General features: G+C 48.6%; 1 protein-coding gene across 3 annotated transcripts in view; it reads right to left on the reverse strand.

Annotated features, from left to right (window-relative positions):
• The window catches only part of Tvp23a (trans-golgi network vesicle protein 23 homolog A), a 46,490-nt gene extending 30,820 nt beyond the window's left edge, over window positions 1-15,670 (reverse strand). The window contains exons 1-2 of one of the 3 annotated variants that reach the window (XM_052759456.1): window positions 15,509-15,670; window positions 15,181-15,260 (exon numbers count right to left, since the gene is read on the reverse strand). Coding sequence is in view for 1 of the 3 variants with exons in the window: in XM_052759455.1 (XP_052615415.1) it covers window positions 15,181-15,260; window positions 15,509-15,517 (89 nt within the window). In the remaining 2 variants the exon portion in view is untranslated. Of the gene's footprint in view, window positions 1-15,180; window positions 15,261-15,508 lie in introns of those variants that run through there. The other 2 variants (XM_052759455.1, XM_052759457.1) reach the window with 2 other exon arrangements.
• Between the last annotated feature and the right edge of the window lie 640 nt (window positions 15,671-16,310).

Here is a 16,310-nt window from a genome sequence, read left to right on the forward strand (position 1 = left end):
ATGGGCCCAGGGCGTCAGGCATGCTGGGGATGGGCTCAGGGCGTCAGGCATGCTGGGGATGGGCCCAGGGCGTCAGGCATGCTGGGGATGGGCCCAGGATGTCAGGCATGCTGGGGATGGGCCCAGGGCGTCAGGCATGCTGGGGATGGGCCCAGGGCATCAGGCATGCTGGGCCAGCAATGTACAACTGCACTTCGCCTCAGCACCAGACTGAAGAACGGATGGCCTTAGGAAGAAGGGGTCTGGGAAAAGAGGGTCCTTACTCAATCGTACATGTGGGCCCCAAGAGAAAGCCACACCCTCAGGTTTTAGCACAGAAGCTAGGTATGCAATTGTGGTGGGCTCTGAAAGAACTTGTTAAAGGGTTTGTAAAGTCCTCTCTCCTCCTTTTGCGTCTGGTAAAGGAATGTGTTCACACACATTTATTTTTTAAACATGGCATTGCTGTTTTAACATACATACCTGTGTATATGTGTGCGTGTGCGTGTGTGTGTGTGCGCGCCAGAGGTCACCATCTGGTTCTTCCTTATTTCTGCACCTTATTTTTGAGACAAGGCCTCTCACCAAACCTGAAATGTTCTGTTTTAGCTAGACTAGCTATCAAGAGAAGCCACTGGGATCCTCTTGCCTCTATCACCCACCCCCGCTCCCCACACCGCCTCACTATACCTGTCTTCCGCTGCCTAGCAATGGGGTCACAGAAGTGGGCCACTATGCCTGGCTTTTATGTGGGTGCTGGGGATTGAACTCAAATCCTCATGTTTACACAGCAGCCTTCACCCACTGAGCCGGCCCCAACCCTCGTAACATTATAGAGACGGAAGACTGTCTTGGGCAGACAACCTTCACAGTAACCTCTGCTAACTGTGCTGCCATTCTTGGTTCTTAGCTGGCAAGATACTTCAGCCAGACTCGGGGGTGAGGGATTCCCAACATTTCTTTCAGCACAGACTTCATTCAGTCCACAACACTTATCTTGAACCCAGAGAAAATACATGAAGAGGGAACAGTGAGTCTTTTCAAAGACAAGGCCCCTGATGCTCAGAGGGGTGAACTGCCTAGACTCAAAGCAAGAAAGCAATTGTGTTCCCAGGCGACCTGCTGCAGAGGGCTCTGGGTGGGGGTGGGGCGGGACCTCAGTGACAAATCCTCTCCCTAGTGACGCTGGGTAGGCCACCATGTCTTCTGAGCTTCTGTCCTTTGGTTTGGTGACAGATGGTGCCGTAGGCCGGCAGTTGCCTGAAGGTGGAGGAACAGTGGCCCACCCTGACAGCCCTGAGCATTGCGGCTGCCTCTGTGTTCCCAGAGCATCAGGCTTAACCTGCAGGCCGGAGCTAACAGCACAGGTAAATGCATCATACATGGTCTCCAAATTCCAGGAAGAGATGGAGACAAGGCTATGATGAGGCTGGCATTTGGGATATTCTAGAGGATAGCAAAACTGCTACACCATGAGAGTAAACTCATAACGACAGAGGCACATGGGAAGAGGCTCACACCAGGCAAGGTGGCTGAGGCAGGATGCTTGCTGTCAAGCTCACCACCTGAATTCAGTCCCTGGGACCCTCAAGATGGAAGGAGAGAACCGACTCCCAAGGGTTGTTATCTCACCTGATGTGCTGCATCAGTCAACCAATCAACAAATAAATTTAGAAAATGGAATCATGTCTTTGTGAGTTCACAGGTCACCTACTGGAGGATGCATGGAACTAGCTCATGACTTTGACAAAATTTGGAGGTATACTGCAAGAATTCAGGAATGTGTTTATATTTCCTCTATGATGTATACCTTCCAGTAACTAGATGTCTGATTGGAGGCTGTTAGGTACTGTCTCGCTATGACCACAGTGCATGACAGAGACTGGGTGAGGAGAGGGTCATTCTGGCTCATGGTTTAGAGGGTTTCCGTCCATCTTGATGGACAGGGCATAGTGGCCGGGGCACGTGAATGGAGACTGTTCACGGCAGACCAGGAAAAGATGGGGGAACCAAACTCAGGGCGTCTGCAAGAGTAGGTGCTGTTTGCTGGAGCCATCTCTCCAACCCACTTCCAGCCACTTCAGTGTTCCTGTAATCAGAACGCTTCTCCGAATGCTACAGTCTTCCACCTCATGTTCAGTCCTCAGCTCTGTCTCCCCAAAACAAAATTATTGGCACAGCTCCCTGTGTGGGGACCAGAGACAAAGGCCATCTCTGGGCAGGAGGTTACGTGATGGGAGAATTGAGTGACACCCTGTCCAATCAGGCAGCATTGACTCCTCACCTCTACCGGGTGTGGGAGTCCCACAGGCTGGCTCTTTAATTGTTCTACAACCACGTGTGGTTTTCCAAGTGTCCCTCCTTCCTGGCATTGAAGGCTATTCAAGAGCCAGTCGGACTGGTTCCTGCCTCAAGTTTTGAAGTCCTCCTAGATATGCCACCGGGAAGGAGGCCTGAAATCTCCAGAGGTCTAAGCGGAAAATCAAAAGTTCATTTCTTTCATTTCTTGACTGAGGTCAAGGCCATCCAGGCAACTTGGTAAGTCTGTATCTGAAAATAAAAAGTGGAAAAAGAGAGCTGGGGATAGATAACAGTTTATCCAGCACACATAAGGTCTGGTGGGCAAGCACCAGTCCAGAGGGGAAAAGCAAAGATTTGAAATCTACTTCCCTCTCTTGAAAGAATCCTGGGTCCTTTGAGTGGCAAAGATAATTAAGAATCCCTATCTGGGAGGCTGAGGCAGGGGTATTGTGAGTTCCAGACCAGCCTGGGCTACACAGCAAGACTTAGTTTTGCAAAACCAAAACTGGGATAACAGGTAAACAGGATCAGAGGGGAAGAACGGGCCATCTGTGGTGGTGACCGGGTTCAAGAACAGAACACACTTTTAGAGATAACACTGGTGGTGTCTCTGCCAGGCGACGTCGCTAGGACTGATCCCCGAGGGCACACAAGCTGCAAAGGACCTGAGGAAATGAAGTGTACTCAGATAAAGCCTGTGGCTCTCGTCCTGTGCTCTGCTTCTGGAAGAATGTCCTGTTCTTAATGTACAGTGAAGTACATTAGGGCATATGTCAGCTATTTGTGCCTCTCTTTTGTTGATGGATTGCCTGATGGATTTACTCTGAGATAGGGTCTCATGTAGCCCAGGCTAGCCTTGAACTCCCTATGTAGATGAGAATGACCCTGGACCTCCAAGCCACCTGCCTCTGCCTCCCACGTGCTGGGATCACAGGAGTGTACCTTCATGCCCGGCTTCGTAGTGCTGTTCTAAAAAACAACACTTTCAAAATGCTTCTACAGGGCTGGAGAGATGGCTTGTGCATAAGAGCACTTGCTCTCCAGGGGACTGGGGTTCATTTCCCAGCACCCACTTTGGCAGCTCCGAACGGTCTGTAACCCCAGTCCCAGGGGATCTGATACCCTCTTCTAACCTCCATGAGTATCGGGCACACACATGGTGCATATATACGTGCAGCCAAAACACTTTTACACATTCAAAATTTACATTTCTTAAAGAAAATCTTTTTAAAAAGATATTTTAAAATTCTTTTATGGATATTAATTCAAAGCACTATTTTTCAAGTTAATGTATCTAGTGGCTATATTTTACAGGGCCTTTATTTGGAGTTTCATTGAGCATTAAAATGTCCCACCATACTGAAAATAGCACACTTTGTATTTGAGTTCTGTGTGTATTTTTGTTTGCAGGTGAATTTGGCATTCAAAGTAACCACAGATAGGCCAGCACGTCACTGACAGGCACCTGCTGCCAAGCCTGATGACCTGAGTTCAGCCCCTGTGACCTTCATGATGGAAGGAGAGACTCCTCCAAGTTGTCCTCTGACCCCCGCAACTGCCATGACACACATGCACCCACCTCTACACACACATCTGTTTTTAAGAAATGCAAAAAAATCACTGATCCTAATTTGACCTTGTTTAAATTGCCTAGAGACATAGAATTAATTTTATAACAAAATATTTTTCAATTTATCTTCAACATCATTCCAGAAATATAACTAAATAAATCAAGCTTCAAACAGTAGCCCATTGACTGGGTGCCTACTGATTGCCAGGCACAGGCTGGGCCAGAGTGCCCTGAACGAAATGGAGTGCCACACCCTTCTACAGTGAATCACATGGATGCCAACGTGGGACTTCTCCAAAATGTGGATGGGCCAACAGAGCCGTCAGAATATCGCAGCACCACTGTCCATCAGAGTAGACAACGGTGCACAGCGTCACCAGCCAGCCCTGCCTTCAGAGCACTGGCCCCTTCAGTCACAGAGGCTTGTCCCAGGGCAGACAATGCTCAGAGATATTTTAATAACTGTAGGGGACACGGCTTCTGGCCCATGGGCCAGGATCAGACGGGGGGCTCTAAGGAATCTGGGTTTCAACCACAAGTTCCGGAATTGCTCTTTACCAAGACAATGTCGCCAGACACATGAATGAGCTTTGTACCAGTTTTTCAACATTTACTCCTCCCAATCCAAAACGAAGCCCCTTGGACCGCAACTGATGCCCATTCCTCATCTCCACACACTTTCCAGACGTGGTGGTCAAAGTCCAGTGCAGTTATCCTTCAGTGGCTTTCCTGCTGACCCAGCTCACACAGGCAAGTCCATGTGAACAAGAAATACACATGTAAGGGGAAGTGGAGCTGTCAGAGACGTGAGGAATTAATTTCAAAATAAGCTATGATGTGCCTGATCAAAGAGAACTGAAATCTCACTAGTTCCTCCATTTTGAGGGTTATTTTCCTTGGAACCTTCCTTAAAATTAAACAACCTACTCTTGATGGAACTGGCTTGTGTGTCTGGGGTTTTTGTTTGTTTGTTTGTTTGTTTGCTGTTTGAGGGGGTAGATAGAGTCTGTAGCTAAGGCTGGCTTCAAACTTACAAACTTGCTCTGCTGCCCAGGTTTGCCTCAAACTTAGAGATCCCTCTGCCTCTGCCTCTTCAGTGCTGGGATGAAAGGTGTACTCTGTGATGCCAGGGTTTAAATTTTTTTATTTATGTGCCTTATTTCTATATTTTTCTAAATTTATTTTAGAGAGCTAGGGACAATATAACTTGTTCTCCAAAGGTACGTAGGAGTCTTGGTGAGGGTCCTCATCAATTGAATAGACAGATATTTTGGGTTAATGAGAAAATAAAAATTATTGATTCCTTAGTATTCTGGAACATGGTGTGTGTGCTGTGTGTGTGTGTGTGTGTGTGTGTGTGTGTCTGTATGTGTATATGAGTGCTTGTGCTTGCGTGTGCTGCGTGTGTGTGTGTAGTAAACCGAGTGTGTTTATATTGTTTTACAAGAGTGACTGTCCACCAAGCCATCTCAAGTGCTGTCACCCACCCCTTTGCTTCCCTTTCCTCTATCTCCAGCTTCTCGTGTATCAGTGTCACACACAGAAGTAATGAAACAGCTCCAAGTTCCCTTAAACACCAGTTTTAACTTATCTAGACCCAGACTCTAGGTAGAAGCTGGGCCTAGTGGACCCTGTCTATAATCTCAGCCCTCAGGAGCTGTCCAAGGGAATCAGGAGAACAATGCCATTTTGGCTAAATAGAGAAGTGAGACCAGCCTAGGCCTCAAAAAACCTGACCAATTAACTGAGGAGCAAACTCCTCAACTCCCAATAGAGAATATTCTAAATTCCAAATTGGTGATTTTGTCTACAGGGGACATGTCCAGTATCTGAAGACGTTTTCAGTTGCCACCAAGTGATGGTTTGGATGGTCCTGGTGCCTAGAGGGCAGAGCACAGAGATGCTGCTAATGACCTGCTGTACACAGGTCACCCCACCAAACACAGCGATCTGGTCACCGCAATGGTGCGGTAATACTTGTAATCCCACTAGAGAGGTAGAAATCAGAGGATCAGGGGTTCAAAGTCGTCATTGGCTACAATGAGAGTTCCAGGACAGTTCAAAAGAAAAAAAGAAGGAGGAAAGGAGGAAAGGAGGAGGAGGAGGAGGAGGAGGAGGAGGAGGAAAGAGAAGAAGGAGGGGGAGGAGGAGGAGGAGGAGGAGGAGGAGGAGGAGAAGAAGGAGAAGAAGAAGAAGAAGAAGAAGAAGAAGGAGAAGAAGGAGAAGGAGAAGGAGAAGGAGAAGGAGAAGAAGAAGAAGAAGAAGAAGAAGAAGAAGAAGAAGAAGAAGAAGAAGAAGAAGAAGAAGAAGAAGAAGAAGAAAGACTGGTCAGAAGGAGAAACTGTGAATAGCTAGCAGAGGCGATTCCATAACATCTATATTGATACATAGAACGTAGACGTCTTCCCCAGGGAACAAAGACAGATACTCTTAATCCAGTGTCCCCCCAAAAGTCAAGTTCATCCCCATACCCCCACTAATGAAATATAATATAACATAAAACATGGGCTTGAGAGCTGGTCAAGTTCAGATCCTTGACCTAATACCACTGTGATGTTGAGCAACTCATGCACCTCTCTGCCTCAGTTTCCCTAATCTTGATCTGACTATGTATTAGTAGCCATACCACAGGCTGACCATGCAAAGGCAATGAACCTTTATACACAGATCACAGAGTGGTGCCTGCATGTGGAAAGTGCTGGATAACCTGTTCCTGGTTCTTGGGCATTCCACATGACTTCATCCCGAAAGCAGCCAATATCATTCAAGTCTCACTGTGAGAACAGTTTCTGTATGCAACATGGGGAGCTCAGTCCACTGTGGATGTTTTCATTCATGCGATGCTTGCCTGCATGCCTGCCACCCACTAACATGTGACTTGCTGTGGGTCTAAGAGCAGAGGGCAGAGTTCTCAGCTTCATATTCATGAGACGGGCATGTCTCTCAGTCTACCGATTGCTTGCCTCACATGCACAAAACTCTGGGTTTGTCCCTAGCACAACATAAACGGGGTGTGGTGGCACACTCCTGGAATATCAGCACTCAAGAGGTGGAGGGCAAGAGGATCAGAATTTCAAGGCTACTGTTGGCTGCATGAGGAGTTAAGGCCAGCTTGGGATCCATTAAAAAAAAAATCACTTTGGACTGGAGAGCTAGCTCAGGCCGTAAAGCACTTGTTGCTCTTGCAGAGGACCTGGGTTCGGTTCCCAGCACCCACATGGCTGCTCACGACCATTTGTGACTCCAGCTACAGGGGATCTCATGCTCTCCTCTGACCTTCACGGGTACCAGGCACACACGTGGTGCACATACATACATACATGCAGATAAAACAATCAGACACATAAAATAAAATAAATAAATCTTTAAAAAAAATTCACACATGCTTCCCCAGACTGACCTTACTGAGAAGCTTTCATCAAACCCTGCAAGCAAACTAGCGTTGACAACTGGGACAGAGACCAAGGCCCCAAATCAGTGTGGGGAAGGAGAACACTGCTACACCGCAGGAGACAACACCTGAGACCCACGGCACTTGGATTCGCTGGGACTTCATGCAGACAGTGTCTTGAAAGCATAAGCATGCTGGGTACACGCGCATGTGCACACTTGAGCACACATGCACACCTTAAAAAAATAAAAAGAAATGTCTTAAAACACAGAACACTTAAAAGAGGAAATATGGAAGAGTGAGCACAGCTTTCCATGGAGAGGCAGCAGCCGGCTTCAGGAAGACCCTCAGTACAGCATCTCATCCCAGCAAGGGCCTGTGCGCACCCCAGGCCTGTGCGCACCCCAGGCCTGTGCGCACCCCAGGCCTGTACAAAGAGGCTAGGCCCGGAAGCCACAAGATCAATAAAGTAATAAACATCTTTATGCAGTCTTGAGTGGTGCCTCGGAACCCAATGTCTCTTTACATACATCACCCACTCATGGCTGCCTCTTGTGGTCCTCATAGGACAGTACCAGGAAGCTGCCACCACCCCATCTCACAGATTAGAAAACTGAGTGAGTAAAGACCTGGGCTGACACAGGCCAGTCTTGGAAGGGTTTGGGTCTCCCAAAGTCCTAGGGATCCCTGAAATTGTTGAATCCACTACTTGCCCTGGGAAGAGGGGAACTACAAATTGGCAGGAAGACCTTCGGCCCAGGAGGATGGAACCATGAGGAAATGTTGGTGGGAAAAAAGACAGACTGCTGATTTAAGTTAGCCTACCACCCCTGGCAGCAAAACACACCCCAGATGAATGGCAGAGGCAAAGGAACTCCAGGGGGAGCGGGGCTGCGTCTCCTGATGAGAGGAGGCCCCGTGTCCTTCCACAGAGCTCAGGAGGCAACTTTACACAAAAGCCATTCATGCCTCCAAAGGCATCTGAGACTCAAACTCCGGGGTGCAGGTGCTTGGCGTGGGGATGCTGAATTGAGGTCCAAATCTAGGTTTCCCTGACCAGAAGCCCAGGACCCCATGTGTTCTTCAAGGTGGCTAAAAGTCTCCCCACCGGCAGTATAGCAGAGCTTCCACAGCACTCTGGGGTTTCCCTTCTAGGTGAGTACCTAAGAGAACCGAAACATACGCCCTACCCCCAGACATAGACACAAATGCTCATAGTTACATTATTAATGAGAACTGAAAAGCAAAAATAGCTCAAATACCTATCAACTTATGAATGGATAAACAAAACGTGGTACATTCACACAATGGTATTTGGTTATAAAGAGGAATTAAATGTGGCTAAACACCCAGACAGAGACAAACCTGGAATCCATGATGGCTCAGACAGTGAAGTACTTACTGTGCAAGCATACAACCCCAGCAACCATGCAACCATACCAACCACGTGGCAGTCCCTGCTCATAACAGCAGTGTGTGAGAAACAGACAGGCAGCTCTCGGGCTCACTGGCTAGCTAGCCTAGCCTAAGACACCAGGTCCCAAGTCCCTGTGAGAGACCCTGTCTCAAAAACCAAGTGGGTGGGTGGGTCCTGAAGAATGAGAGCCAAGGTTGATTTCTGGCCTCCACATGTGCACACACACACACACACGGGGGGGGGGGGGACCCACACAGTATATAATTCCATATGTTAATTTCACTGGGCTAAGGGATGCCTAGCTGGCTGGTAAGACACTATTTGTGGGTATGTCTCTGAGAATGTTTCCAGAAGGGTCTGGAATTTGAATGGAGGACCATGAAAAGGAGCACCCCCCAGCAGGTGGGCCTCAGACCTCTACCAGGGCCTGAGCACAGAGCAACAGGGAAGAGGAAGAGGGGTTCACTCTCAGGCTGAGCTGGGACACTAATCTCTTCCACCCTCAGACATCAGAGCACCCAGCCTAGACATTCAACACAGACTGAGCTGTGCACAGAGTGAAGCCCTGGGATTCAGACTGGGCCTCATGTCACTGGCCCCAGCTCTTCAAAGACTTTGGACTGGGGCCCTCACCAACTTCATGGGAGCTCCAGTTTGTTAATAGATCCTGGGATTTCTCAGGCTACAAAATAATGTGAACCAAGCTACCATAATAAATCTATCTATCTATCTATCTATCTATCTATCTATCTATCTATCTATCTATCTGTATGTATGTATGTATATATATATAACCAAATATATATAATGTACAATTTTTCATTCCATATATACACACAGATGAACACACACACATAACACACCTGCACACACATACACATATACACACATACACTCACAGATACCCATAACAATCCTACATATACACAAATACACATGTACATATATATACACATACATACTATTTCTGTATTTCTAGAATATCCTGACACATACCATTTATAACACACATCCAGAATAAGCAATTTACTAAGTATATTGGTGGCAGCTGGGAGTTTGTGGGAAGGAGAAATGGGAAGTGACTGTCTAATGAGTACAGGGTTTCCATCTGGGATGGTGAAATAATTATGGAATGAGGTCATGGTGACCAAAGGCACACTGAGCCTCAGACTGTCTGAGTTGATGGCATGCCAGCTGCACTTTGATTGAACATACACATGACATGGCTCTGTGACACATGAGTGATATATGAGACCCATGTAGTCTACAATGAGAGCCTGTCTCAGAACAAGAAAAAATCTCTTGGGCTGGGGATGTAGCTCAGTTGGGAGAGTGCTGGCCTAGCCTGAAACCTTAGGCTCAGTCCCAGCACTGCACACAATAGATATGGAGGCATGGTCCTGGAGTCCCAGCACTGCACACACTGGATATGGAGGCATGGTCCTGGAGTCCCAGCACTGCACACACTGGATATGGAGGCATGGTCCTGGAGGCCCCAGCACTGCACACACTGGATATGGAGGCATGGTCCTGGAGTCCCAGCACTGCACACACTGGATATGGAGGCATGGTCCTGAAGTCCCAGCACTGCACACACTGGATATGGAGGCATGGTCCTGGAGTCCCAGCACTGCACACACTAGATATGAAGGCATGGTCCTGGAGTCCCAGCACTGCACACACTGGATATGGAGGCATGGTCCTGGAGTCCCAGCACTGCACACACTAGATATGAAGGCATGGTCCTGAAGTCCCAGCACTGCACACACTGGATATGGAGGCATGGTCCTGGAGTCCCAGCACTGCACACACTAGATATGAAGGCATGGTCCTGGGAGTCCCAGCACTGCACACACTGGATATGGAGGCATGGTCCTGGAGTCCCAGCACTAGGCAGGAAACCTAGAAACCCAATGTCCTCCTTGACTACATAGGGAGCTTGAGGCCAGCCTGGGGCTACATGACCACCCTGCCTCAGAAACTAAAAGAACAGTAACCCCAAACAAACAAAAAGCCCTACAGAAAACGCTGTGTTAGCAAGGGTGTGGAGAGTCCATTGACTGTAAAATGGTGCGGCTGCTCTGGGAAACGAGCAAGCTCCTCTGGGAAATGAGCAAGTTCCTCAAAACATAAAAAGAGAACTTCCATCCAGCCCACAGACCTGCTGCTGTCACTATATGTAAAAGAACTGGGGGTATGGTCTCTACGGTGGGGTGTGCAAACCCATTGGCAGGGACAGTATTAGTCACAAGGGTCGAGAGGTGGAAGTCAACAACTGTCTGTGAGTGTGGCAGACTCACAACATGGGTTAATATTCAGCTTTAAGGGAGGAGAAAATTCAGGGATAAACCTTGAGAACATTGTAGTCAGTAAAAGAAGCGGTCATAAAGAGCAAACGCTGTGATTCAGATTTGAGAAGACAGGAAATAGAATGGTGGTTAGCAGGGAGTTAATGGGAATGCAGAAAGGTTTAATGGGCACAGAGTTTCACTTCTGCAGGATTAAAAAGTTCCAATTTGCAGCGATGTGAACTTACCCAAGCACCACTGCCCTGTACAAAGGGAAAGACAGAGCTCGGATACATTGTAGTCTTTTTTAAAAAATCACAGTAAAATAAAATAAGCAGACTGGGTGTGGTAGCACAGCCCTGTAATGTCAGCCTGGGCTACATATGGGGACCCTGCCTCAAAAAACTAACCTAGCAGGACACTCAAATGAGAAAATGCTTCCATAAGGCTGGCCTATAGGCAAGTTTGTAGAGCATTTTGTTGATTGATGATCTGTATGGAAGGGCCCAGCTCAATGGAGATGGTACCACCCCTGGACGGGTGGTCCTGGATGTTATAAGAATGTAGGCTGAGCAAACCATGGAGAGAAAGCCAGTAAACAGCATCCCTCCACGGTCTCTACTTCAGTTTCTGTCTCCAGGTTCCTGCCTTGAGTTCTGCCCTCACTCCTCAGTGATGGGCTATGACCTGAGAGTTTTTAGTCCAATAAACCCTTTCCTCCCCAAGTTGTCTTTGGTCACGGTGTTTTATCACAGCAATAGAAACTGTAACTAAGACATTCTAGAACCACATAAATAAGTATGGTGACACACACCTGTAATCTCAGCACTTGGGAGGAAAAGGCAGAAGAATCAGAAGTTCAAGCTCATAGCGAGACCAGCCTGGGCTACATACGACCCTGTCAAAAAAAAGTAAGCAAGCAAGTAAGTAAATAGGATCCACTTTGCACCGTGTGTGTGTGTGTGTGTGTGATCTATAGTCATAGCACTTGGGAGGTGGAGGCAGGAGGATCCTAGAGTTGGGTTATATAGTGAGATCCTTACTCAATAAACCACACTAAAATCAAAACAAAATAAAGAACCTAATTCTTCACACTGCTGAGTGCGCTCATTCTCTGGATTGCCTACACATCACATCCCCGGTGAATCCACTAATCCCTGGACAGGCTGATAAATCAGCATTGGCACATCAGAGGATTCTGGGATCGGCAGCTCTCAGATTGGTGAGCAGCTGCCTGCAGATCTACAGTGAGTGTAATTCCTCTAGCTCCAAGGTACCCCTCCCTGCTGTTCCATGACAGTCCATCAAGGACCATTCAAAGCTCAACATCTTTGCTCTACAAGCGCTCCTTTAACTTTGGGCCCCAGACCAGAAGCATGAACATCATCCCTGACTACCTGTCCCCACCCCACAGCTGTGTGTGTGTGTGTGTGTGTGTGTGTGTGTGTGTGTGTGTGTGTGTATTGCTAGAGAAGGGCATTAACCTTGGGACAGGGTCTCTTACTGAGCCTAGACCTCACCTTTTTTTTTTTTTTGGCTAAGCTAGTGGACGGAAACCCTAACCTTGTCCCCAGTGCCGAAGCACTGGGGTTATAGACACAAGCAGACACATTCACCATGTTATGTGAGTGCTGGAATCTGACTCGGGTCCCCAGGCTTGCATAGCAAGTGCTTTATCCACTAATCCATCTCCCCAGTTCCCTGTCCATCACCCACACCTCAACTACCACACAGTCAAGGTAGACTGAACCTTCCAAGTGTCCTGGCCACGCTCCTAACCTCTGCTTTCTTCTGCTCCTAAATCAGTCTATGACGCGTAATCTCAATTGCCAACTTGAGGAGATCTAGAACTATCTGAGATACAGGCCTCTCAACACACCCAATGTGGATTGTCTTGAGTAAACTGATGGAAGTAGGAAGACCTGCCCACCATCGGCAGCACCATCCCCTGGGCTTGGATCCTACATCATATAAAAAGGAAACGGACCTGAGCACAAGCATTCCACTCCCCTTCCTGACTAGAGATGCACTCTGACCAGCTGCACCAGTCCCTGGCATGGTGACTCCCACCATGCTGTACTTGGCTTTTGATCTGTGAGCCACACAAAACCCTTCCTTCTTTACACTGCTTCCTTTTTTTAAGTTGTCAGGGTTACCACAGCAACAGGAAAGAGGCTAAGGCAGTCTTCATCCTGCAGTCTTGACCCCAACACTGCCCCCGACAAAATCCTTCTAGGGAAAAAGAGCTCTAGATCTGGTTCATCCAGGACAGCAGCTGCATGTGGCTGTTTAGATTTACACTAAAATTAAACAGAATCAAATTCCATATCACTAGCCACAGTTCCAATGCCCAGCAGCCACAGGTAGCTAGTAACCACCACAATATAGCTGGTGAATACATCTGGGTTGGCTGGTTTTACTGTCAACTTGATACAACCTAGAATCACTTGAGAAGAGTCTCAACGTGGAATTATCCAGATCAGGTTGGCCTGTGGGCATGTTTGTGGGGGACTGTCTTGATTGTTAATGTAGGAAGACCCAGTCATTGTGGGTAGCACCATTCCCTAGGCAGGGGCTGCTGAGCAGCATAAGGGAGGAGAAAGCTAGCTGAGAGCTAGCAAGCAAGCAAGGGTTGCATAGGACAGCCCCCAGCAAGCAGGACCTGACCTTTACATGGCAGAAGTGTCCTTAGACTCTAGCCTGGGCAACTCCATAGGCAGGGGCTGGGTCCTGCACACTGCATAACATGATGACCAGCCCAGTGTCAGGCCCATAGGTGACATTCACCAGGTACTGAACACATGATTGTCTGCATGATCTATAAACTCCTCCACTTAGGACTCCAGTTCCCACAGTACGGAAGGATAAATAGTGTGCCTTCAATATCTGGAACCTATCTCTGGAACCTGTGGATGTCACATTTTTTGGACTTGGCATCTTCATTTAGTAAAGGATCTAAGAGAGACAGACAGAAACAGAGAGGCTCATGCAGCCCAAGCTGGTCCTGAACTCACCATGTAGCTGAGGATGACCAAGATGCCTCCACGTCCCTTGCACTGGGATTACAGGTATGTGCCACTATACCCAGTTTATTTAGTGCTAGGTATGGACTGGAACCCAGGGCTTCCTGCATGCTAGGCAAGCACTCTATACCAACTGAGCTACATCCCCAGACCTCACACAGTAAAGGATCCTGAAGTGTAAATTACCTGAGATTACTGAGCAGGCTTGTGATGTTGTCAAAAATACCTATGTTAGTGAGAAGTACAAGGAGTATGCACACACATGTGAGTGTGCATGTGTAGACGCATGCACCACCATGCCTCATTTATGCTATTTTAGGAAGGAACCCACACCTCTGTGCATGCTAGGCAGGAACTCCACCAACTGAGTTACATGAGGCCAGCATGTTTGTGATAATTTGTTATAGAGACCATAGGGAGGGAGCGCAGTGTGTTCCATTCTAAAGACGAGCTGATGGGAGGGGCGATAAGAGGAACGGCTGAGGGTTCAGCAGAGTGGCAGCGCTCTTACCAAGGGTGCACGAGGCCCTCAGTTCCATCCCCAGCACCAGAAAAAATAAAGGAAGGTACCAGGGGCCGGTTGCCAGGTATGCGAGTTGGGAGAGAGATGAACAAAATGGACAAGTGGTTGTGGCCGAGCTGGGAATGTTTCTAGAGGATCAGGTTCTCAGGCCACTGGCCAGCATGCTTCTAAGTTACTTCTCCACCTTGGTCCTGCTGCTGAAGGTGCCAAGCAGGTCTGGGACCTGGCCCAGGATCAGTCTGGCTGGTTAGAGTGGCAAGCACTTTCTCATCTGCCCAGCTGCCCACCGACTCCCTCCTACACTGCCATCCAGCCACAGTGCTCTTCTCTGACCTTCCAACAAGGCCTGCAGGACCGCAGCATGTGCTCTTCCTTCAGTGGGAACTCTTCCTCCAGAGTCTCCTAGAGCTGCCTGCTTCTCAACCTTCATTCTCACTTAAAGTCAGAGAAACACCCCTTGTTGTGCTACAGCGTGAGAGCACCTCTTGGAAACGTCTCTTGCCTCACCATGCTGGTTTCTTCCTAACCCTGTCAATATATTTGCCTCATAAGTTAGCAGTCTCCCTGCCCAACTGTATGCTCCAAGGGGGCAGGGTCTGTGTGACTGCACACAGTAGTTGCTCCGTGTATTTTAAATGAATGAATTTGCAGTTTGGGACCACTGGCCCAAGGCCTGGTCTCAACATACCTGATCTTGGCCTTCCTAAAAGCCAGCTCCTCTTCATTGCCGAAGTCCAGGGACACATCCTCAGTATCGTCCACGAGGGCCTGGGGGACACCAGGTACAGATGGCAGGCCCCACAGATGCACACCCGGCCTCCACTCCTAAGGGCCCTCTCTTCCTGGGCACATCTCTCTGCTTCTCCTAGCGTTATTCCCTTACCGCTCCAGGCTTTCCCCTCCCCCTTTACACTGGGCCTAGTTCAGCCTTAGGCTCCAAGGCCAGTGCATTTATCTACCTCTCTCGGTCTCTTTGCCATCATCATCCTCACGGCAGGGCATTTCCACAGGCCTACCTGCTTCATTCTCCTGGGTACCACTTGACCCTACAGCGCAGGCTCCAGCTCCGCCCTTTACAGCCCAAGGTTTAGGATGCCGAGCAAGCAGCCGCCAGGAGGGATGCTAGGAGCCAAGGCTCCGCAGCTTTGCTTTGGTTGTCTGTGGGGGAGGGGCTCTGCGCAGTGCGCATTCTCGGGCTGGGGCGGGACCAGAGAGGATCCCCAGGGAAGCTGTGGCAACTAGCAGAAGCTGAGAGCAGGGAGCTGTGGCAAAGAGAGGACAGACCTGCAGGACCCAGGACAGTGAGGGATGGTGGCAGAGGGGTGTGTGTGTGTGTGTGTGTGTGTGTGTGTGTGTGTGTGTGTGTGTGTGTGTGTGTGTTAGGGCCAGAAGGGATGAATGAATGAATGTACGTTAGTATCCAGAAGCCACACTCAGGTTGGAAGGAAAGTTTTCAAGCTCCATGAAAAGCAGATTTTTCTGGGTCAGGTGTAGTAGTACAGGCCTGTGACCCCAACACCTGGAAATCTGAGGCAGAAAATGCCTGAGTGCATAGAAAAGCAAACAAACCAACCAACCAGGTGTGATCAGGATCATGTGCTTGGCTCGGGGACTGTGGTATTGTTATGGAAACGGGCACACTGAGGAGAGTAGCTATTGACATGGGAAGGCCTTACTGGCCTTCTCCTGGCCCAGGACAGAGTCATCCACCTCCTCTGTGGCCTGCCCCTCCCATTTCCCAGTTCCCACCCCACCACCTCCACAATCTTCCTCAGCCCCACATCCCTGCTCTACTACCCTGGGTAGAGAGCTCAGTGC

Source organism: Peromyscus californicus, unplaced genomic scaffold, assembly GCF_007827085.1.
Source record: "Peromyscus californicus insignis strain IS unplaced genomic scaffold, ASM782708v3 Scaffold_3__1_contigs__length_106647218, whole genome shotgun sequence".
Classification (NCBI taxonomy): domain Eukaryota; kingdom Metazoa; phylum Chordata; class Mammalia; order Rodentia; family Cricetidae; genus Peromyscus; species Peromyscus californicus.